Source organism: Oncorhynchus mykiss, chromosome 6 (genome assembly GCF_057628025.1).
Source record: "Oncorhynchus mykiss isolate SJ-2025 chromosome 6, ASM5762802v1, whole genome shotgun sequence".
Classification (NCBI taxonomy): domain Eukaryota; kingdom Metazoa; phylum Chordata; class Actinopteri; order Salmoniformes; family Salmonidae; genus Oncorhynchus; species Oncorhynchus mykiss.
This window is the reverse complement of record NC_143027.1, coordinates 74,320,937-74,344,799: the sequence shown is the minus strand read 5'-3', so window position 1 is coordinate 74,344,799 and position 23,863 is coordinate 74,320,937. Positions and strand designations below refer to the sequence as shown.

At 45.8% G+C, this 23,863-nt stretch overlaps 1 protein-coding gene across 1 annotated transcript; it reads right to left on the bottom strand.

Annotated features, from left to right (window-relative positions):
• Positions 1–266: 266 nt before the first annotated feature.
• Positions 267–22,449, bottom strand: LOC110526569 (collagen and calcium-binding EGF domain-containing protein 1). The gene is made up of 11 exons (XM_021607647.3): positions 21,882–22,449; positions 20,636–20,716; positions 4,739–4,791; positions 4,258–4,389; positions 3,919–4,056; positions 3,534–3,667; positions 3,205–3,325; positions 2,911–3,050; positions 2,698–2,733; positions 2,441–2,476; positions 267–2,233 (listed from the first exon to the last, which is right to left on the bottom strand). The coding sequence occupies exons 1-11, from the start codon at positions 21,995–21,997 to the stop codon at positions 2,045–2,047; spliced, it is 1,176 nt and encodes a 391-aa protein (XP_021463322.3). The 5' UTR covers positions 21,998–22,449; the 3' UTR covers positions 267–2,044.
• Positions 22,450–23,863: the final 1,414 nt, after the last annotated feature.

Here is a 23,863-nt window from a genome sequence, read left to right as displayed (position 1 = left end):
AGTGGTTGAAAAACTAGTTTTAATGACTCCAACCTAAGTGTATGTAAACTTCCGACTTCAACTGTACATACTTACACACAAGCAGAGGCACACATGATGCTTTAGAAGGTGATCTAAGGTGTAGATCAATAGCTAGCATTAAGAGAGCCCACCACACCATATATGGACCTATCTTGAGTAGGGAAGTTCAACACTAACGACAACAAAAAATATAACAACAAAAGAGTATGTTTACCAACACTCATATCCAAAGAACTTTCTGAAACTTTCAAATGGTTCCTTTTTTATTTACACCAAATATACAAAAGTATGTGGACACCCCTTCAAATTAGTGGATTCTGCTATTTCAGCCATACCCGTTGCTGACAGGTGCAATCTCCATCGACAAACATTGGCAGTAGAACGGCCTTACTGAAAAGCTCAGTGACTTTCAAAGTGGCACCGTCATAGAGTGCCACCTTCCCAACAGGTCAGTTCGTCAAATTTCTGCCCTGCTAGAACTTCCCTGGTCAACTGTAAGTGCTGTTATTGTGAAGTGGGACATCTAGGAGTAACAACGGCTCAGCCGCAAAGTGTTAGGCCACACAAGCTCACAGAATGGGACCGCAGAGTGCTGAAGCGCCTAGAGCATAAAAAACATCTGTCTTCGGTTGCAACACTCACTACTAAGTTCCAAACGTCCAGTGGAAACACGTTCTCTGGAGTGATGAATCACACTTCAGGCAGTCCGAAGGACGAATCTGGGTTTGGCGGATGCCAGGAGAACGCCACCTGCCCAAATGCATAGTGCCAACTGTAAAGTTCGATGGAGGAGGAATAATGGTCTGGGGCTGTTTTTCATGGATCGGGCTAGGCCCCTTAGTTCCAGTGAAGGGAAATCTTAACACTACAGCATACAATTATTATTATTATTTTTGACAATGACATTCTAGACAATGCTGTGCTTCCAACTTTGTGGCCACAGTTTAGGAAAGGCCCTTTCCTCTTTCAGCATGACAATGCCCCTGTGCACAAAGCGAGGTCCATACAGAAATGGTTTGTCGAGATCGGTGTGGAAGAACATGACCGTCCTGCACAGAGCCCTGACCTCAACCCCTCAACATCTTTGGGATGAATTGGAACGCCAACTGCGAGCCAGGCCTAATCGCCCGACCGCACTAATGCTCTTGTGGCTGAATGGATGCAAGTTCCCGCAGCAATGTTCCAACATGTAGTGGAAAGGCTTTCCAGAAAAATGGAGGCTGTTATAACAGTAAAGGGGGGACTAACCTCATATATATGCCCATGATTTTGGAATGAGATGTTGGATGAGCAGGTATCCACATACTTTTGCTAATGTAGTATATGTACTGTATCTCTAAAGATGCGTCAGAGAGTCTGTAGTGTAGTGGCAGGAGTATAAAAGCTGTTGAGTTGGGTTGTTGCATGGACAGGTGCAGTCTGGGGCCTGAGTCTGGTTCTAGGCCCTGCAGGGCAGGTAAACAGTGTCAGGCAGCGACCGACCGGCGTCTCCTCTCCTCGGACTGTACAGATTTGACAGGAACAGGAAGAGATGCAGACGATAAAGCCCCTGCTGTGTTTGAAGCTGTTCAGATCAGAGTGCACAAAGACACAGTCTCACAGTGCTACAACCATCATCACCCTGTGCCTCGCATGCAAAGGCATACCCCCTCTCCTCAGACCGGACCAGACCAGGCACGAAGGAAACATCAAGGCGGCTTGGCAAAGCTTGCAGTGGTTTGGTTTGGAGGGTCAGTGGTTCCATTTTTTCCATTCTCTCTCTCTCTCTCTCTCTCTCTCTCTCTCTCTCTCTCTCTCTCTCTCTCTCCATTTGTTTATAGTCCATGTCTCTGACAGGAGAGAGCTGATCAGAGGTCTCCTCACCTCATACAGTCCTATTTGGGTTTTAGAGACAATGTTTCACTGGAGGAAAGGAGTCAGTTCAGTCAGTTCAATATCTCTGCTTTACAAGAACCAGTTGATTAATTAGTTCCCTTTGGCTTATCGTTTTGATTGACAGTTACCGTGGGAAGGGCTATGGAGTTCAGGTATTGAGCATGAGCTCTCCTTGTCCGGAACCCCACTCTCCGAACCCTGTCTCTCCGCTGGAGTGGGGTGGGTTGTCTAAGGAGAGGCCCCGCCTCTTCCCAAACACTTGCTCCTGCAGCTCGATGATGTCAATGCGAATGTCGGCCATCATGACCAGGAGGAAGTCAAAGGAGCCGGGAGGTCCCTGGGGAAAGATACGGAGGCTTTAATATCTCTGTCCACACATCAGTAAATTAGATTTCAACCTGTAAAGCATGTTGCATGCTTTAGGGTGGATTTATTGTATGCTTGGAATCTGATAATACATAGAATAGATCAACAAGATGACAATGATGATAATGCATTTAAAATACTTCAACGCCTAGCTGGCAAATATAGAAAGTAGACTCACTGGTAGACCTCTGGGACCAGGAGTTCCCCTGTCACCCTAAAGAGAAAAAAACATCCAGAAACGTCCTGTTACATACTTCCAACGTTCACACAGACTTCTATAAGAGTCCACATCGGCAGCTCAGAGCTCTCAGAGTGGGGAGAAAAGTGTTGCAGTTAACAGCTTTGAAAAGTTTACAGGATAGTTTAAACACATACAGGACACACACAAGCATGTACTAAACACCCACAGACACACGGATAGACTGTTATACTGACCTTCAGTCCATCTCTGCCTGGTGCGCCAGGAGGTCCCTGTTGGAAAAAGGAGAGACAGAAATATGGTTTTAAATGTTTTTAGTGGGAGCTACAGCTCCTTCCATGCAACATTTATTGTAATGATGTAGTATCTCTGCAGCTATGGATGTGTTGAGGTCTGCTTGGACTAATAGGCCCAACAGCATGTTATCGGGGAAGCAATAATAAGATTACCACAGCTCCTCTGCGACCCCTCTTGATGTGCTCCAGGTTAGGCTCGGGGCCCATAGGGCCCATGTCTCCCCGTGGCCCCTGGGGGCCGGTCAGGCCTCTCTCTCCAGGCTCTCCCTTCTCCCCCTGCACTCCTGATTGGCCTGGGATCCAAGAATAAAGGGATGTAAGAGGAACCAAGGAGATAACTTGAATATCAGCCAACAAACAGCTGACATCGGCAGTAAACAGAGAGATACAGAGAGAGAGAGAAAGATTGAGTTAGAAAGATTCAAAGAAAGAGAAGACAACTCTTACCTGGGACCCCACGGGATCCTGGAGAGCCAGGAGGACCAGGGAGGGCGGGGGTGTCAGGACCTTTCCCCAACCTCCCAGCAGACGGCTTATCACTGCTGTTAGCCAGGCCAGGAGACAACACCTACACACACACAGGTACACACACAGGTAGTATAGTACAACAACCTGTCTCACTGTAGTCTTCATTTGGCCAGACTTCCATTGTGAGACATCAAGTCTGGCGAGGCTAGTTTACAGTTAGTGTATCTCTGGTTAGTGTATCTCTGTGTTTGTATGGAACAGCAGTGTAAGTAGGATGTGCAGTAGTTAGTGTTGTGATGTAGATGTACCTGGTTAGGTGACTGAGTGCTGCCCAGCCTCAGTTTGAGCTGCAGCAGGCTGTTCCTCATGTTGATAAAGTCTTGACAGGTGAGGGAGCAGGAGCCAGCACTCATCAGGGTGTCAGACTTCCCTGACGAGCTCACTAACAGAAAGACAAAGAGACTCTCAGAGAGACAGGCTGGTCACAGAGTAAGTAACACTACAGAATAAGTAACACAAAAACAAAGTCTAGTAGTCTATGTTCACCCTCTCAAACACATGTACAGTGCTGTACCCTCAGGCTGAAGACACACAGGAAGGTACTAGTGAGCTAAGCCCAGAGGTAGTGTAGCTGTAGTAGCCAGCCTCATGTAGACAGTAGGAGTAAAGTATAGTAGTATACTCAACACCCACGGTTGTGACTGGGTATACAGGAGTGCTTGTCCGGTGCCAGGATGTAACCCCTGTGACAGCGACACAGGAAGCTGCCCACGGTGTTCTCGCAGTCATGATCACAGACACTGCCGTCGGACTCCACACACTCATCGATGTCTGGGGTGTGGGAGACACAACACCAGCTGTTACTTTACACCTGATTAAGGCTGCATTTAGGCTTCTCTAATCAGAGAGAGGGAGAGAGAGCGGTTGCTCTGATGCAGGATGTTAAATTAAGATTCATACAAAAGAAGACTGATTGGCTGATAAACAGGCTGATAAAAAGCTGATTGGCAGATAAACAAGTAGTGGACTTACCTAAACAGTAGGTCTGGTGGTTGCGACGCCTCTCTCGATCAAAGCGGTATCCGGGGTAACAGGTGCAGACAACCCGTCCAAAGTTGTCGGTGCACTGCTGTTCACAGGGGGATCCAGAACACACATCCACATCTGGAGCAGAGAGAGGGGAGGGATTGGTTCATCAATAGGGACATGTACAGATAGGATCTTACATGAAAAGCTAACAGCTCCATAATAACCCTGGATGTCCAATAATATTCCTCAAGGGTATTCCTGTGTAATGTTGCCCTCTATTGGTCATGGTGTATCATTGTGCAGTATTGCCAATTTATGGAATGACGTGCTCTTTCACTTTTGAAACAATTTGCAGTTCAGTAATGGGTTAATTTGGTGTTGCAATGTGCATTCTGTCTGTGAACAGGTGTCCAGGTGTAATTACAGGCACTGAGCAAAGTATCTGACTTGAGGTGAGTAGAACTGCTGTATTTTTTTAACCTACTTTCAGGTATGCACTGGCCCATCACGAACCTGAAGCCCTCACAGCATTTCCTCCTGTGGATAAACACACAGACAGACAGTAGCATGAGCCAATAATTCATTTCCCAGCTGCTGTATCCTTCCCTTCACATACTGAACGGATCTACACAGCCACTAAATGTGAAACACCAGAGATACTTTATACAATGACGAGATGGTCTTGTCTACATCCTAACAATGGGAGTTGCTGTCCCAAAGGCGGGAAGGCAGGCAGTCTGCTTTTCTCTCTGCTTATCAGTCTGCTAATCGTGGACAGATTTTGACAGGAGTAAATCCTCTTCGCTTCGCCTCTTCCTCTCTGGTAACACCCAGCGTGTCAATTGTCTTTAGGACCAAAGCTACTCATTAGCACAGATCCCTTACCTCCATCCCCACTTCCTAGCAGCACTAGCCTAGATGGTCAAGAGGCAGCTGAACAAAGAGCATCATCCTCACACACAACAGGCCAAAACACCACATGGTACAGGCATTAGGGATGGACCTGCGGAATAGGAAACAATGGAAAGGGATATTGGAATACTCATAGAATCACAGAACCCAAATAACACAGACCCTAGACGAGGAGGGGACACGCACACACGCACAAACACACACACAAACACACACACGCACGCACACACACACACAGACAGGATTTAGCTCCTGCCCCGAAAACTGCACGCTCTTAATGGAGGGAAGTTAGCATGGTACCTCACTGAAGGTCCCTCAAGACCACAACTTGCTTTTATTCTTCTCCAACCTCCATGCAACATAACCCTAAATCACTCCTCTAAGACCCTCCCCCACTCCCTCTTCTGAATGATAAATAACTTACAAAACTATGGGCCTGGCCAGGGCCTGATTAAAGCCACATGACGGACTGGAGCTTTAATCTGTGGCTCATAGCTGTGTTGTGTTGTGATGGAGAGAGCTGGGGATGGGATGGGACAGTACTGGGGGGCTGCTAGGGGGCTCTGGCCAGGGGCCTGAAGGACAACTCTCTCCAGGCCTGCCACCTCCAGCCCCTCCAGTCAGTGTGCCAGCAGAGGAGAGGGCCAGGCTGGGCTAATGGACAGCATATGTGGGCCCTGTCTGTCTGGGCTGAAGTTGTACAGCCAGCAAGGGGAGGCTATGGCTGGCAGCCTCTGGTCTCTCTGAGTGTCAACTCACAACATCAACACACAACCTCTGCTCTCATAGTCCACTGCTCCACTGCCCTACTCCAAACATCAACAGATAACCTGTCAGTCACACAGAGACCTGACCCCACACTGCCCCTGATCTGATCTGGGACCTGCAAAAAAAAGAAAGCATTTTGTGAGCTAACTTGACCCCCCCCCCCTCCCTTTCGAGCTCCGACTTTGCTGATAGCTACTTTATTGAGGAAAAATGTACTTACTATGACTGAGATATGTGGTTGTCCCACCTAGCCATCTTAAGATGAATGCACTAACTGTAAGTGGCTCTGGATAAGAGCGTCTGCTAAATGACTCAAATGTCAAATGAAATGCTAGAGGTGTCTCTGATTGATGATACATGCTCTTCAGTAGTCTGTATAAACTGCTCAGGTTAATAGTTACACAGTGTGATGACCTGTCTGTTGATGTTTGGGAATGTAGGGGTCTCTGTTGATTAACACTGTTCTCGGATCTTAAAGGGAAAAGACCAAACCACTAAAGCTCCCTCCCTCCCTCCCTGTCCTCCACAGTGAGATAACCGCTTCTCATACTCCCCCGCGTGCATGTGTGTGTGTGTGTGTGTGTGTGTGTGTGTGTGTGTGTGTGTGTGTGTGTGTGTGTGTGTCTGGGGACCAGAGCAGTCAGTAATTGGGTGCATCTTGTTAATGTCAGGAAACAAGGGCAGGGGTTATTAGTGAGAGTGATGTGTGACACTGACAGGACTGTTAAACACAACCTTGAGGAGGAGAGCTCCCAGACCAGGCTCTTCCTTCAGTTCTCGGCACTCTTCGCAATACAGACAAATATCGAGGTCAGGTGACTAACAAGGTTAGGAGAGTACGCTCTTACAAAAAAAAGGTGCTATCTAGAACCTCAAAGAGTTTTCTGCTGTCCCCATAGGAAAACCCTTCGAAGAACCCTTTTTGGTTCCAGGTAGAGCACTTTTTGGTTCCATCCTTCCTACAGAGGGTGCTACCTGGAACCAAAAGGTGCTCTACTTGGAACCAAAAAGGGTTATCCTATGGGGACTGCCGAAGAACCCTTTTGGAACCCTTTTTTCTAAGAGAGTATCTTTCTCTACAACCAGGTTATCAACACTGATGGTCGGATTCTATGGTATTTTCTTGCCCATTCCATTCTTCTGTGTTTCCAAATTCTGCATCAACATGCCCTTTGCAAGCATGTTGTCTGACTAAGTTCCTTCAGAAGATGAGTGGAGTCCCTGTGTCACCCTGAGGGTATTCCTGCTCTTAGACACTGCTTCTCTTGATGCTCCACACTCTAACATAGTGCCTACAGACCCACCAGGTCTGTCTGACCATGCAAGTCACCCAAGAGTCCGTCTTGGGAGCACCATCCCTGGACATCCCTGTCCCTGCGCTCCCCCTGGTTCTCCTTGGTGCTGGTGGTGACCCAGTGACTACCTGCAGAGAGAGGGATGTACCGAGGGCCCACACAGGCTCTACACTACACTGCTGCTGCCAAAAACAACACAGAGACACTGGAGGAATAGCAAGACAGGATCCAGAGTACAGGCCAGAGCAGGATCACTTTACACTCCAGATTATGTACTTTAGCAAGGGTCTCCCTCCAGGGAGGAGAGCTCAGTGTTATTGTTTTCCATCCAGGCTGGCGTGATTTATTTGTGCGTTCGCGGCAGGAATGCGCTACAAAGACTGGATATTCATTATAGACTCCCCCAAGAATCCACTACAAAGACTGGATATTCATTATAGACTCCCCCAAGAATCCACTACAAAGACTGGATATTCATTATAGACTCCCCCAAGAATCCACAACAAAGACTGGATATTCATTATAGACCCCCCCAAGAATCCGCTACAAAGACTGGATATTCATTATAGACTCCCCCAAGAATCCACTACAAAGACTGGATATTCATTATAGACCCCCCCAAGAATCCACTACAAAGACCAGATATTCATTATAGACTCCCCCAAGAATCCGCTACAAAGACTGGATATTCATTATAGACTCCCCCAAGAATCCACTACAAAGACTGGATATTCATTATAGACTCCCCCAAGAATCCACTACAAAGACTGGATATTCATTATAGGCCCCCCCCCCCCCCCCCCCAACTGTCTGCAGCCTGGACAGACAGCACTGAGGTTACACAGAGAAAGCAGAGCTGAGACCAATCTGGAATGATGCTTTCCATGAACCAGACGGAAGTCACTATGTATTAACAGTTCCACTCACTCAGTACAGGATTGCTCCCTGGACCTCAGATAGTGTTTCTGTTTCTAGATATGGGGAAGATAGCGAACAGGGACAACAGTATCATTAGGTGTCTTGTGACACAACGTTATGTATCATATTTACTCTGTCAATTCCCAGACTCATCAGAGAGAGAGGGGAGATGACTTAAGGGGGTTGTTATGGCGATGGAGGAGGATACGCAGCGTGGAGGAAATGAGACAGGGAGATGTTGACAAGTTGAGGAGAGGAGAAGGATGGAGAGAGAGAGAGAGAGAAGGAGAGAAAGAAAGAGAGATGTAGCCTTTATGTCAGTTATGCTTAATGGTCCTTCATGTGGTGCTCTGTGAGTCAGAAACACAGGATGTGGACCTCGTGGTCACGGACCCCTCGACACTTCAGGACAGGAGAGACAGTGTCTGTGTGTGTTTCTGCTCTTACATATGTCATATGGATGTCTTTGTGTGGGTGTGTGTGTGCTGTGTGCGCTGCAGTTTTTGAATATATGTTATCCTGTTTATAAGTCTGCCTCTCTGTGTATGGATGATTGTCTGTCTCCGTCTTTGTGTTTAAGTAAAGGCGTCAGTGTGTATAATCGATTAGGGTGTTAGTTTTAAGAGGGTCTGTTGTTTTCTCTGTGTTTCCTCATATAGCAGGGTGTTAGGCTGTTATGTAAAGGTGTGTGTGGGTATGTAGGGGTGTTAGTGTATAAGCGTCTTGTTCTTGTGCCGTGTGAGTATACACATGAAGGTGTTAGTGTGCTGAGATGTGAGCACGTCCTCTCTCTGTTTATTTATCCTGTCAGCACACTTCCAGCCTGCGGTCTCTCTGGGGACACATCAGAGTGGGGAAGACTGTTAGTCAGACAGTGGATGCTTTCACTGAGAGCACAGGAGGTCTGCACCACTTCCACAAGCACAGCCACGTTACAGTTCCCAAACAGCACCAACACTCCTCCGTCACCTCTAACCCACCGCCTACCGCTTCTGTCTTCACAGGTCCTCACTCCATCACCAATGCCTGTTCTAAAACAGCCTATCCCTATTCCCACGGCTGACCTGGTGACACATCAACCATAATGGCTGGAACCGTGCTAGGAAAGACAATGTGAAAATAATATATCAGAGCCAGCCCAGCACAGTATGGTTTGTGTCTGCACGGTAGTGTGAAAAGGGTAAAACACCCCTCATAAAGCCATAGCCAGTTAATGTTGGGCCCGAGAGTGACACAAATCCTCCCCTCTCTCGCCCCCTATCCCTCTCTGTCACTCTCCCTCTCTCCTTCTCTTTTATGACGCCTCTCATTACAGACCTTAAAGCTCCCAGGTCTATTCCCAGTGCCAGCGCCTACCCTCGGTTCCCCCCAGGTAATATGAAGGGCCACTGGCCTCTGTGACCCTGGGGTCATGCGAGGGTCGTGTGTCACCCCAGGAATGTGCCATTTCTGGCCCTTCTGAGCCTCTCACAACCTCAAAAACAAAGACAGACAGACAGACAGACATGTGACCTGGCCTGGAGCCTTACCTGACGACAGAGAGAGGGAGGGAGGGAGGGAGGGAGGGAGGGAGGGAGGGAGGGAGGGAGGGAGGGAGGGAGGGAGGGAGGGAGGGAAAGGGAGGGAAAGGAAGAAACAGGGGTAAAGGGAGATAGAGGGAGAGTGACAGCAAGAGAAAGAATGGACCCTATGAGGACAATAAAGGGCCTAAGTGAGAGATGAAGTCCAGATTACAGGTAATGTAGTGAGAGCAGCCAGTAACTGAGAAGGGAGTCTAAAGCCAAACTAATGATCAAATCAAATCAAACTTTATTTGTCACATGCGCAGAATTCAACAAGTGAATACAACAAGATACAACAATATATAACAGACTTTACCGTGAAATGGTTACTTACAAGCCCTTAACCAACAGTGCAGTTCAAGAAGAAGAAAATATTTACCAAGTAGACTAAAATAAAAAGTATTAATAAAAAGTAACACAATGATGGATCTGTCTTAATGACGTGTCTGTGAGTGCTCTACTGCCAGGGAAGGAAACCAGGCTACAGACTGGTCTATTTTAAGGATTCTACACTGAGATCACACCAAAGTCCTTAACCAGGGCTGAAGGTAATGGACTGATAAGACATGAAAGCCTTCCAGAACCTTCCAGGACTCAGAGGGAGACGGCCTGGAGGTGGGAGGGTTGAAATGGCCCCACTGCATGGAGAGATTATGTTTGTTGTGTCCGACTGTGACTCCTCATCTTTACCACTGCAAACTTCCTTTATTTCATCTCTCCCTTTTCATTTCTTCACCCCTCCCCCTTTTACAATTCTGTGATATAAAAACATGTACTGTCTATACAGTACACAGCTGCTTCTCTGTGCTGTACTTCAAACAACATGCTGACGATGCCATTACAGACTTTAATCACCTAGTGGAACAGTAATGAATAACAGGCATTGTGTTTGTACAGAGCGCTGTTCAGGTGAATGTTAACTAGAAAAATATGTACAATGATTACTTGATATTTACTGTGGTCCAACAATAATACCGATCTACACAAATGATTAGACTTCACCATTAAAGACAGGAAATGAACCTCAGGCCTTGTAAAAAAGCGTTTTGTGAGAAACAGAGAAATTGATAATATTTCCCCTGTAATGAAACAGTATTACGGCAGTACTCAGAAAAGTGTTGCTAAGAGAGACACTTATGTCAACTACAAATGAAACAGTTTCATTTCCCCACAGCTTGATTGCCATTCAAAACACACTGAGGAAGAAATGCCAAATATAAAAAAGTATACTAGTTAGAATAGGACACCCCATGGAATTCCTAGATGCAATGTAAACAATGTGTGATAGATCCCAGTTTCACTATGTGTTTAGGGTGAATGAGCTGTCCTGATGTACTCTTGGCAAGAGAAGACATGTCTCTGTGAACCTTTTATAACCCAAGCTTGTACCATTGGGTGGAAGTGGTGGGATATTTCACTCCTCATTTTGTGGCTAACGTGCTGGTTGCTGTGGTGTAGTGAGTCTGATGAGGCCCTGGCTGAAGATAGTAACCCTGTCAGAACCTTAGTGGAGCACAGTGTGGGGTTCAGACCTGACTGGATACACACACACACACACACACACACACACACACACACACACACACACACACACACACACACACACACACACACACACACACACACACACACACACACACACACACACACACACACACACACACACACACACACACACACACACACACACACACACACACACACACACACACACACACACATACACACACACACACACACACACACACACACACACACACACACACACACACACACACACACACACGTGCGCATCTGGTCCTCGTTACTGCTTCGGAGCCTGTTGCTCCGGACCTAAATCACTTCGTCTCTATGTGTTTCCTGACATGACTTGTTTTTGCACCTAAACTCTCAGTTGATTGTTGATCACCTTAGTGTCAGTGATTGACTGTGCTTGACTGACAGACAGGGCTTACCAGGGTAGGTATGATGTATGTGTTATAGAGTCACATGTTTTATGGCTTGTAAGGGGAGACCTCTCAGTGCCCTGGCCAGCAAATCACAGGGGGGCTTAGTAGAGTTCAGCTCTGCACCCCGGCCACACACACACACACACACACACACACACACACACACACACACACACACACACACACACACACACACACACACACACACACACACACACACACACACACACACACACACACACACAGACACACACACACACACACATTGTGTGGACACATTGTGTGGACATTGCAGGTCTGCTTCCTCTGACCTGCTTTAATGATAAAACCAGAGCACATAAGAGAGACAGGACTGTGAGAGCTTGGTTCAGTATGTTCTGATTCTCTCCGCCCCCTCTCTCCTTTCTCGCTCTCCTTTCTCCCCCCTCGCTCCTGTGCTGCCTCCCTCTTTATTCTTCCACGGTGAGCTCAGGGGCCGTGGGATAGGATGGTTTCCAGTCCTTACAGCAGGCAGCCACGTGTACTACAACTATGTTGTTAGAGAGAGCGCGAGAGAGAGAGAGAGAGAGAGAGAGAGAGTGGTACGGTTCCACCACATCAACTGGACTACGGGGCACCAATTGCAGCAGAATACTGAAATTCATAAAAGCCAGAGCTCTGACCTATAGAGCTTCCCGCCCTCCTGTGATTTCTCCTTCCTGGCCCTTTTTATACACCTTGATGTGGTTGTCCAGGCAAGCCTTGGAAAACCTTTTCCCCTCCCTCACTCTCCTCCTTCTCTCCTCCTGTTCCCCCTGCCATGCGTGTCACAGACTTGTTTACAGCCGGCCCCACCATGGCCTGTCGACATGTAGGGACTGTAGGGGGGAGCAGAGCGGTGAGGGATTGAGTATGGAGCCCACAGAGAGAACACTACAGAGGTGAGAACCAAGTCTAATGCAGTAAATCCACAAGGAAACAAATAAAGAGAGAGAGATGAGAGGGAGTTTAACACTCAGGAGGTAGTAGCTACAGTACGTAGTACATACGCTCTGGGCCTGCATGCACTCCAGGCATCTCCTGCACTATCAGCTGTCAGAGCCTAGGACACATGCACACACGCAAACTCAACTGACACACACATTATCACTCACTATGTGCTCTTTAACACCAGGGAGGACACACACATTGCACTCAGAGAAAGAGGAAAGGAGAGGAGACGAGGGGAATGCAGCCAGTGTGAGTAGCCTGAGTGTTGTTCACTCTGGCCTGGAGGTCCCAGCCAGACTCTCCATCTCCCTGCTCAGTGTTATCTCAGGGTTTAATGGCTGAAACTCTACACATCTCTCTGAGGGACAATGACATCCGAGACCCTCTCCCTGGCATCATCATCAACCCCTATCCCTGAGGAGGGAGTAATGTGTGAGGAGGCCTGAGCCTGGACTCTCTCTCTCTCCCTGTCAAATCTTCAGCCTTCCAGACGAAGGCAGAGTCACAGTTAAAAGAGAAAAGCTGTGTCGTGTAGACGGGCAGATTGTGACCAGGCATGGAGCGGAGTCTGTCTTACTAATGAACACAGACCACTTGAAAGCCAAGCGGTTGACACACAGGGGAAAGGGGTTGCTCAGACTAGGCATTTCAAATCAAATCAAATTGTATTTGTCACATACACATGGTTAGCAGATGTTAATGTGAGTATAGCAAAATGCTTGTGCTTCTAGTTCCGACAATGCAGTAATATCCAACGAGTAATCTAACCTAACAATTTCACAACAACTACCTTATACACACAAGTGTAAAGGAATGAAGAAGAATATGTACATAAAAATATATATGAATGAGTGATGGTACAGAACGGCATAGGCAAGATGCAGTAGATGGTATCGAGTACAGTTTATATATACAGTATATGAGATGAGTAATGTAGGGTATGTAAACATATGAAAGTGGCATTGTTTAAAGTGGCTAGTGGTACATTTATTACATCAAGATGGCAAGATGCAGTAGATGATATAGAGTACAGTATATACATATGAGATGAGTAATGTAGGGTATGTAAACATTATATGAAGTGGCATTGTTTCAAGTGGCTAGTGATACATTTATTACATCAATTTTTCCATAATTAAAGTAGCTGGAGTTGAGTCAGTATGTTGGCAGCAGCAACTCAATGTTAGTGATGGCTGTTTAACAGTCTGATGGCCTTGAGATAGAAGCTGTTTTTCAGTCTCTCGGTCCCAGCTTTGATGCACCTGTACTGACCTCACCTTCTGGATGATAGCGGGGTGAACAGGCAGTGGCTCGGTGGTTGTTGTCCTTGATGATCTTTTTGGCCTTCCTGTGACATCGGGTGGTGTAGGTGTCCTGGAGGGCAGGTAGTTTTCCCCTGGTGGTGCGTTGTGCAGACCTCACTACCCTCTGGAAAGCCTTCCGGTTATGGGCGGAGCAGTTGCCGTACCAGGCGGTGATACAGCCTGACAGGATGCTCTCGATTGTGCATCTGTAAAAGTCTGTGAGTGCTTTTGGTGACAAGCCAAATTTCTTCAGCCTCCTGAAGTTGAAGAGGCACTGCTGTGCCTTCTTCACCACGATGTCTGTGTGGGTGGACCATTTCAGTTTGTGATGTGTACGCCGAGGAACTTAAAACTTACTACCCTCTCCACTACTGTTCCGTCGATGTGGATAGGGGGGTGTTCCCTCTGCTGTTTCCTGAAGTCCACGATCATCTCCTTTGTTTTGTTGACGTTGAGTGTGAGGTTATTTTCCTGACACCACACTCCGAGGGCCCTCACCTCCTCCCTGTAGGCTGTCTCATTGTTGTTGGTAATCAAGCCTACCACTGTAATGTTGTCTGCAAACTTGATGATTGAGTTGGAGGCGTTTATGTCCACGCAGTCGTGGGTGAACAGGGAGTACAGGAGAGGGCTGAGAACACACCCTTGTTGGGCCCCAGTGTTGAGGATCAGCGGGGTGGAGATGTTGTTACCTACCCTCACCACCTGGGGGCGGCCCGCCAGGAGGTCCAGGACCCAGTTGCACAGGACGGGGTCGAGACCCAGGGTCTCGAGCTTGATGATGAGTTTGGAGGGTACTATGGTGTTAAATGCTGAGCTGTAGTCGATGAACAGCATTCTCACATAGGTATTCCTCTTGTCCAGATGGGTTAGGGCAGTGTGCAGTGTGATTGCGATTGCGTCGTCTGTGGACCTATTGGGGCGGTAAGCAAATTGAAGTGAGTCTAGGGTGTCAGATAGGGTGGAGGTGGTGTGGTCCTTGACTAGTCTCTCAAAGCACTTCATGATGACGGAAGTGAGTGCTACAGGGCGGTAGTCGTTTAGCTCAGTTACCTTAGCTTTCTTGGGAACAGGAACAATGGTGGCCCTCTTGAAGCATGTGGGAACAGCAGACTGGGATAAGGATGGATTAAATATGTCCGTAAACACACCAGCCAGATTGTCTGCGCATGCTCTGAGGACGCGGCTGGGGATGCCGTCTGGGCCTGCAGCCTTGCGAGCTTTTAAATGTTTTACTCACATCGGCTGCAGTGAAGGAGAGCCCGCAGGTTTTGGTAGCGGGCCGTGTCAGTGGCACTGTATTGTCCTCAAAGCGAGCAAATAAGTTGTTTAGTCTGTCAGGGAGCAAGACATCCTGGTCCGCGACGGGGCTGGTTTTCCTTTTATAGTCTGTGATTGACTGTAGACCCTGCCACATATCTATTGTGTTTTAGCCGTTGAATTGCGACTCTACTTTGTCTCTATACTGACGCTTAGCTTGTTTAATTGCCTTGCGGAGGGAATAGCTACACTGTTTGTATTCAGTCATTTTTCTGGTCACCTTGCCCTGATTAAAAGCAGTTGTTCATGATTTCAGTTTTGCGCGATTTCAGTTTTGCATCAACCCACGGTTTCTGGTTTGGGAATGTTTTAATACACGCTGTGGGTACGACATCGCCGATGCACTTGCTAATAAACCCACTCACCGAATCAACATATTCATCAATGTTGTTGTTCAACGCAGTGCGGAACATATCCCAGTTCAATGTGATCGAAGCAATCTTGAAGCGTGGAATCCGATTGGTCGGACCAGCGTTGGACAGACGTGAGTGTGGGAGCTTCCTGTTTTAGTTTCTGTCTATAGGCTGGGAGTAACAAAATGGAGTCGTGGTCAGCTTTTCCGAAAGGAGGGCGGGGAAGGGCCTTATATGCGTTGCGGAAGTTAGAATAACAATGATATAGGGTTTTGCCAGCCCTGGTTGTGCAATCGATATGCTGATAGAATTTAGGGAGCCTTGTTTTCAGATTAGCCTTGTTAAAATCCCCAGCTACAAAAAATGCAGCCTCAAGATATGTGGTTTCCAGTTTACATAGTCAAATGAAGTTTTTTCAGGGCCGTCGATGTGTCACATGTTTGATGGCTTGTAAGGGGAGACCTCTCAGTGCCCTGGCCAGCGAATCACAGGGGGGCTTAGTAGAGTTCAGCTCTGCTTGGGGGGGAATATACACAACTGTGATTATGATCAAAGAGAATTCTGTAGGTAGATAATGCAGTCGGCATTTGATTGTGAGGAATTCTAAGTCAGGTGAACAGAAGGGCTTGAGTTCCTGTATGTTGTTATGATCACACCACATCTCGTTAATCATAAGGCATACACCCCCGCCCTTCTTCTTACCAGAAAGATGTTTGTTTCTGTCGGCGCGATGCGTGAAGAAACCAGCTGGCTGTACCGACTCCGATAGCGTGTCTCGAGTGAGCCATGTTTCCGTGAAACAAAGAACTTTACAGTCTCTGATGTCTCTCTGGAAGGCAACCCTTGCTCAGATTTTGTCTACCTTGTTGTCAAGAGACTGGACATTGGTGAGTTTCAAACTTGGGAGCGGTGCGCGATGTGCCCGTCTCCGGAGCCTGACCAGAAGACCGCTCCGTCTGTCGGAAGTCGGCGCCGACAGAGATGGTGGAACCCTGGTCACAGAGGCATATGATTGGGTACAGAGCCCACCCTGTATATTGAGTTAAGACAGCCTGGTTTAACTGGGGTTTACAGAGGAAATCTAGAGGTCGGGCAGGAATTAACTGAATATTATGTCAATTCTTGTGATTTCTTCGAGAGGTTTGATGAGTGTGTGGCAGGCAGGCCCAGTGAATGACTGAGTTCACTTCAGAGTATCCCCACTCAGGCCCAGACATGACAAGATGGATGGGACATTTAGAAAAAAATCATGTTCATAAGTGATTCAAGAGAGAAATGATCATATTTTGGACCCCAGCAAGAACATTTCACTGATGCCAATGCAGCCCAAAGCCGTTTTGACAAATTCGGCAGATATGTCTGGAAGCAAACTAGAGAAACATTAACAGTAACCACATTATCATCCACAGTTTTTATGCGAGTAAAGTCATACCGTATAGGAAAAAATCTCAGGAAGTGGAAACATTAAGTTTTGGTACAATTTTATGAATGCCGACAGATCATTTGTTCATTCGACATGTTGGGATCTTTTTGTGTCTGTAAAATGTATTATGCGAGAAATGGTGGTGGAAACGACTTGTGCAAATACTGATATAATAACCATCATATCAAAGTAAACTTGGAGTCACATAATGATGTGGTGTGTGGTCCATGTAGTTTATTAGGCTACAGAGGAAATAAGTTTTGATGAACTTCACAGGTTGATGAAAGTCCACTGTGATGAGCTTGATGCTCCTTTCCAATAAATATTGAGGACCTTATTCTGGTGACATTATGATCTTTGATTGACTGTCGTTTGACAACGACAAAAATTCCTCCTCTTATCCATAACAATGTCATTATGTAGACTAGGCTACCCAGTATCCGCACAGCCTAGCCGCACTGTATCTGCGAGATGTTGGCTAGTGTTTGTGTGTGTGTGTGTGTGTGTGTGTGTGTGTGTGTGTGTGTGTGTGTGTGTGTGTGTGTGTGTGTGTGTGTGTGTGTGTGTGTGTGTGTGTGTGCGCTATACCACATCCCCAAATACTTGACCTCTTCCCAGTGGGACCAGTCTTACCACTGTATTACAACAACAGATTGGACTAGCAGGGAAGTGAAAATAGACCCTTGACCTTCTATACCCAAATCCCAACATACAGTGCATTAGGAAAAGTATTCAGACCCCTTGACTTTTTCCACATTTTGTTACGTTACAGCCTTATTCTAAAATAGATTAAATCGTTTCCCCCCTAATCAATCTACACAGAATACCCCATAATGACAAAGCAAAAACAGGTTTTTAGAAAAATGTATAAAAGATACAAAAGAGAAATATCACATTTACATAAGTATTCCGACCCTTTACTCAGTACATTGTTGAAGCACCTTTGGTATTGATTACAGCCTCGAGTCAACTTGGGTATGATGCTACAAGCTTCGCACACCTGAATTTGGGGAGTTCTCCCATTTTTTCCTGCAGACACTCTCAAGCTCTGTCAGGTTGGATGGGGAGCGTTGCTGCACAGCCATTTTCAGGTCTCTCCAGAGATATTAGATCGGGTTCAAGTCCGGGCTATGGCTGGGCCACTCAAGGACATTCAGAGACTCGAAGCCACTCCAGCGTTGTCTGGGCTGTGTGCTTAGGGACGTTGTCCTGTTGGAAGGTGAACCTTCACCACAGTCTGAGGTCCAGAGCGCTCTAGAGCAGGTTTTCTTCAAGGATCTCTCTGTACTTTGAATCGTTCATCTTTCCCTCGAGCCTGACTAGTCTCCCAGTCCCTGCCGCTGAAAACATCCCCACAGAATGATGCTGCCACCAACATGCTTCACCATAGGGGTGTTGCCAGATTTATTCCAGACGTGACACTTGGAATTCAGGCCAAAGAGTTCAATCTGGGTGCCCTTTGGTGCCTTTTGGCAAACTCCAAGTGAGCTGTCATGTGCCTTTTACTGAGGAGTGGCTTCCGTCTGGCCACTCTACCATAAAGGCCTGATTGGTAGAGTGCTGCAGAGATAGTTGTCCTTCTGGAAGGTTCTCTCATCTCCACAGAGGAACTCTGGAGCTCTGTCAGAGTGACCATCAGGTTTTTGGTCACCTCCCTGACCTAGGCTCTTCTCCCCCAATTGCTCAGTTTGGCCGGATGGCAAGCTCTAGGAAGAGTTTTGGTGGTTCCAAACTTCTTCCATTTAAGAATCATGGAAGCCACTGTGTTCTTGGGGACCTTCAATCCTGCATAAATGTTTTGGTACCCTACCCCAGATCTGTGCCTCGACACAATCCTGTCTCGGAGCTCTACGGACAATTCCTTCGACCTCATGGCTTGTTTTTTTTCTTCTGACATGCACTGTCAACTGTGGGACCTTATATAGACAGGGGTGTGCCTTTCCAAATCATGTCCAATCAACTGAATTTACCACAGGTGGAGTCCAATCAAGTTGTAGAAACATCTCAAGGATAATCAATGGAAACAGGATGCACCTGAGCTCAATTTCAAGTCTCATAGCAAAGGGTCTGAATACTTATGTCACCTGTTTTCGCTTTGTCGTTATGGGGTGTTGTATGTAGATTGAGGAAAAACCTTTTTTAAATCAATTTGTGGAGAGAGAGAGAGAGAGAGAGAGAGAGAGAGAGAGAGAGAGAGAGAAAAAAAATACATCTCATTGGCTCTTTGTTTCTAGTGGCTGTGTGGGTTTGCTGACCGACACCACAATAACCCAGTGTAATTGTGCTAACCCCAACTACAGAGACATGGGAAAGCCTGCAGGCTGCCAGGACTCACTGAGCTATATGGTTAACTCACTCTGCTTGCACGGTTAGGCAGACCAGACAGAATCATTTTCATGCATGGCCATCCTCAAAATGCTATTTTACAGCCTGAGGCAGTCCTTACCACGCTTCCCTGGGAGACATGGCAGGAAAAGCTAGAAAACTAGCTAAAACTCCACCACCACCACCACCACACACATCTCGTCTGGACCCAAGAATCAAATGAGACAACTTCTATTGCTGTGGTATAACCTTGACAGTACACAGATCATATGCTTCGGACTTAAACCAGATCTGCAGACTGGGGGATTCTCGTGTGTGTGTGTGTGTGTGCGTGCGTGCGTGCGTGTGTGTGTGTGTGTGTGTGTGTGCGTGCGTGTGTGTGTGTGTGTGTGTGTGTGCGTGCGTGCGTGTGTGTGTGTGTGCGTGCGTGCGTGTGTGTGTGTGTGCGTATGTGTGTGTGTGTGTGTGTGTGCGTGCGTGCGTGTGTGTGTGTGTGTGTGTGTGCGTGCGTGCGTGCGTGTGTGTGTGTGTGTGTGTGTGTACATTCCGTGTTGGTAGATGGGGATTTTCTTTGAACGGACCACCCTATTTCGTCTCGTCACTATATCGGCATCGAACACATCGCCCTCCCTAGGAGAGTGGGTGACCTTGACAATTTATTGTTAAAATGATGGACCATCTGGATCTTTCATTTAAAGGCCCTCGCTCCCTTCAGTCTCAACATAGAGTTTGATCTGAAGCCATTCCTGTGATTGTGTTTTTGTTATCCATTGTAAATAAAGTGATTGTAGGCCTGTATGATGTAGCCTAATTGTATCTATGATCGTATGTTATCCATTCATGCTTTTTTACATGTTCTATTGATATTCTAAAAATTGTCCAATGAAATCATGCCACACCCGGCCATGATTACAGACACCTGTGTGTGTCCTTTGAAACAATATCAATTAGTGACCCGCAGTGTTTGCCATTAAACCCTGATGAAGACAGCTTGGCTGTCGAAACGTTGCTATTAAATTATTTCATCTGAGCTCCTAGAGCAGCATTCCCCAAACGTGGTCCTGGGGACCCCAAGGGGTGCACGTTTTGGGTTTTGCCATAACACTACACAGCTCATTCAAATGATCAATGCTTGATCATTAGTTGATTATTTGAATCAGCTGTGTAGTGTTGAGGCTAAAACCAAAATGTGCACCCTTTGGGGTCCAGAGGACCGAGTTTGGGAAAGCCTGTCCTGGAGTGTGCGGCTCTCCTTTTCTTTTTAAAGGATGGGACACTCTTACCTGAGACAGGTGCCATCCGTGCCCCTTGCTGTAATACAGGGGTACTCCACTGTCACTACCTTGTTTTCTGGACACTCCTCCCTTTACAAAGCCACGAGAAAGGAGACGAGAGATAAGTGTATTGGTAACAATGTTGTTACTATAGTAATAGGAGTGGTATTAAAGAGAAAGCCACTCAATTAAATTGACAGTTATTTCATAGTGGAAATTTAGTGGAAATTTCCTTTCAAAGCAGTTCCCAAGCATTATGGCTACTGTAGTACATCATGCTACAATACATAATCACAATTATATGGCAGCAACTATTGTATGTGAAGCAGTAAGAACATTTCAAAATGGAAGTAATAAAGAAAACTGATTGTGCCATGCAGTGGTCAGCACATGATTGCAAGAGAAACGTTTGTTAAATAACCCTGCAAAGAGGTGCATTTATCATCAGGCTTTGGATGATTTAAAGCAGGTGTGTAGTGCTAATACAAAAACAAAAATGTGCACCCCCTCTGGGTCGCCAGGACCAGGACTAAGAAACACAATAACAATAAAGACATTTTCTTGGAAAAGTAAAGTAAAATAATAATATCATGAAATCGTTTACAACTGGAATGCTGAACTAAGAGGTAATAGCACAGAATTAAATGATAGTTTCTGAGCAAAATTAGATGCTCCAAAGTTCTTCTGGTCTATACTTTGCCCACTTCATTCAAACTATTGTATGTAGGCTATGAACTCCCTCTCCCTGGTCCAGACCTCTCTATGTGCACCTTAATAACCTATGTCACGCTATGGGCAGAATTTACAGTTGGCATTGAGTGATTCCGATAACTACTCCTCTGTATTTGCGTAATCTCATTCAATATTCCAATCACATCACAACAGCCTTTTACTTGCGGACGCACGGATCATTGGATAGGTAGGCTTGATGAGTTGAGCAACGTGGTGGTCTTTCTTTGACTGATTGTCGACGTTTTTCACAATCAAAGTATTGTTTTTAATTGTTTCTCACACATCACACATTAATATTAAATTCAGCTTCGTTTCGGTCTAAATAGCACACTAATCACCATGTCCAACTGGATAGCAAGTTACTGGGCAGTTTTATTAACTCCCTACCAATCGTTCACTTGAATTTACATCCACTTTTCTTAAGCTTTGATCAGGTGTCCTATATTTTATTTAATTTTCTGATAGGAAATAACAGACTGATATCTACAACGTTCCCTCACAAATGCGCGGACTACCAACTTACCCTGAAGTGAGCACTGCAAATCTTGTTTTTATTGAAGAACTGGCACCACAATCCCAAATAAAAACAACGCAGATGGCACCAAATGGTAAGAGTGTTGCAGCGCAAAGCTGACCCATGTCCCTGGTGAGCTCCGTGACAGCCTTGTTAATATTTTCTTGGTGCCTCGAAAACGAAGACTGTGCACTACTGCAAAACAGCTATATGTTTTAATTTATCAATGTTGCACACGTACTGATTTAAAGCTAACATCAGTTATAATTATACTCAGAGGTCAAACACGTGAGACCCTGCACATTAATTACTACACTCAAAACTTCCTCGCGGTACTGTAGTGCGTCAGAGTCCTGTCCCAACTGTTGCGCACTGAATCAGACCCCCTCGAGCGATTCTGGACGAGTTTATAGACAGACATGCGCCGTGATGAGCGCGATTCCTCTCACTAATCCCCAGCGGAATTACATTCCTGTATTCCTGTTTTTAAAAACTGACTTTGACGAAAAGGAAACATTTAAGACACAGTTGAAAATACCTCTGTCGTCCTCTTGTGGAACGAACTCTCACCCAGAATAATTTCACTAATTCCACATGCGTCTCTCTCTCATTCTCTCCTCCCTACACATTAGTGCATTCATTTAATTTGATTTAGGAAATACATATGAGGGGGAAGAGGTCAATTTTCTATGTAAAGAACAGAACCAATTTAGAGGAAATCGATTAACTGATTGTTTCTTATTCTCTTCTTACCCTCTCTTTCATCAAGGACAATCTGTAGCATAACACATTTACTGATTGCTGAAATTAACTTTCCCATTTATATTCACCCCATAAATTGTTGATATAGGCCCACTCTTCAATCAATCTTCACTCTTCTCTTCAATCAATGTCCAGAAGATTATTGTTTAGACTTTCTACTCATGTTCATCTGCATGTCATATACACTATTAGCACACTGAAGTTATATGAAGTCCAATAAAGTCTTAAAAACATCATATCTTTTTTTATCATAATCGTGAAAAATACAAGCCTGTATTTGTAAAATATTTCTGTAATTCTAAATCAAAGCTGAATTAACAAGATAACTCTTCAGTTGCTCAGGCCCTAAAGCTGCCACTGTTTTCCTAATTTGATTTTATTGCTTTAAATTCAATCTTCCTAAAACAGAGAAGCTGTTGTCACTGAAGGAACTTTGCAGGGGACATCTTTAATATGTTTACACAACACAAGCTACTTTATTATTTTCAGATTCAGTGAGTAAAATCTGATATAATCACACATTTAAATGACTGGTAGACACATTTGATTGCTCGTTAAGTAAATCATCAACTGTTGACATTCCCTTGACAAATAATTTAGGAGATGCAATGCAATATTACCATATTTGTCTGCATGAGGGAAATATTGTGCTTCATTTTTTTGTGCTGCAGTGCTAGGATTGTTCTGGAATCTGGACAGTTTGCAAAGAGAGTGACTTGCATAGTTGAGCTCTGTCTCTGAAGAGGGTAAGGGTTAACCACACTGACAGGGCAAAGCAGACCACCAGTCACCCCAGTGGTCAGCCTAAAGTGCCAATGGTCAGTCAGTGTCAGTGGTGATGTTATGTAATGCTGTGTTCAGTTGACTTCTGTCCAGCCTCTCTGTATCTTTTCCTCTAGTGGATTTGTTGGCCACCAGTCAATTGCAACAGATGGTTTTATTCACCACAAACGAATCTGTCCTTCAGACTCCCCTCCCACTTGCCTAACGCACTGAATGAAACTGCTTCCCTGGTCTCCTTTTGTTACGTTCCCACTAGAATCAAATAAATGTATAAAATATATAAAGAAGCATTATTAAAGAACCGCAGAGAAAAGCAATGGTATAAACTGCAGTCTCTAGTTCATTATGATGACCACAGAGCCCATGCTTACTCATGTTCCCACGGAATGGAGCTCTTCTCTTGGTTTACTTTGGTTTTGGTTTTTAGTTGGTGTTTGTCTATCTGC

Excerpts from the sequence above, each read along its gene's own strand:
- LOC110526569 (XM_021607647.3), bottom strand. The coding sequence starts at position 21,997 with ATGGGTCAGCTTTGCGCTGCAACACTCTTACCATTTGGTGCCATCTGC. Across the intron at positions 3,668-3,918 it reads CTGTATACCCAGTCACAACC|TGAGCTCGTCAGGGAAGTCT; the intron begins GTGGGTGTTGAG and ends TCTTTCTGTTAG. Across the intron at positions 2,734-2,910 it reads GGGGTCGCAGAGGAGCTGTG|GGACCTCCTGGCGCACCAGG; the intron begins GTAATCTTATTA and ends TTTTTCCAACAG.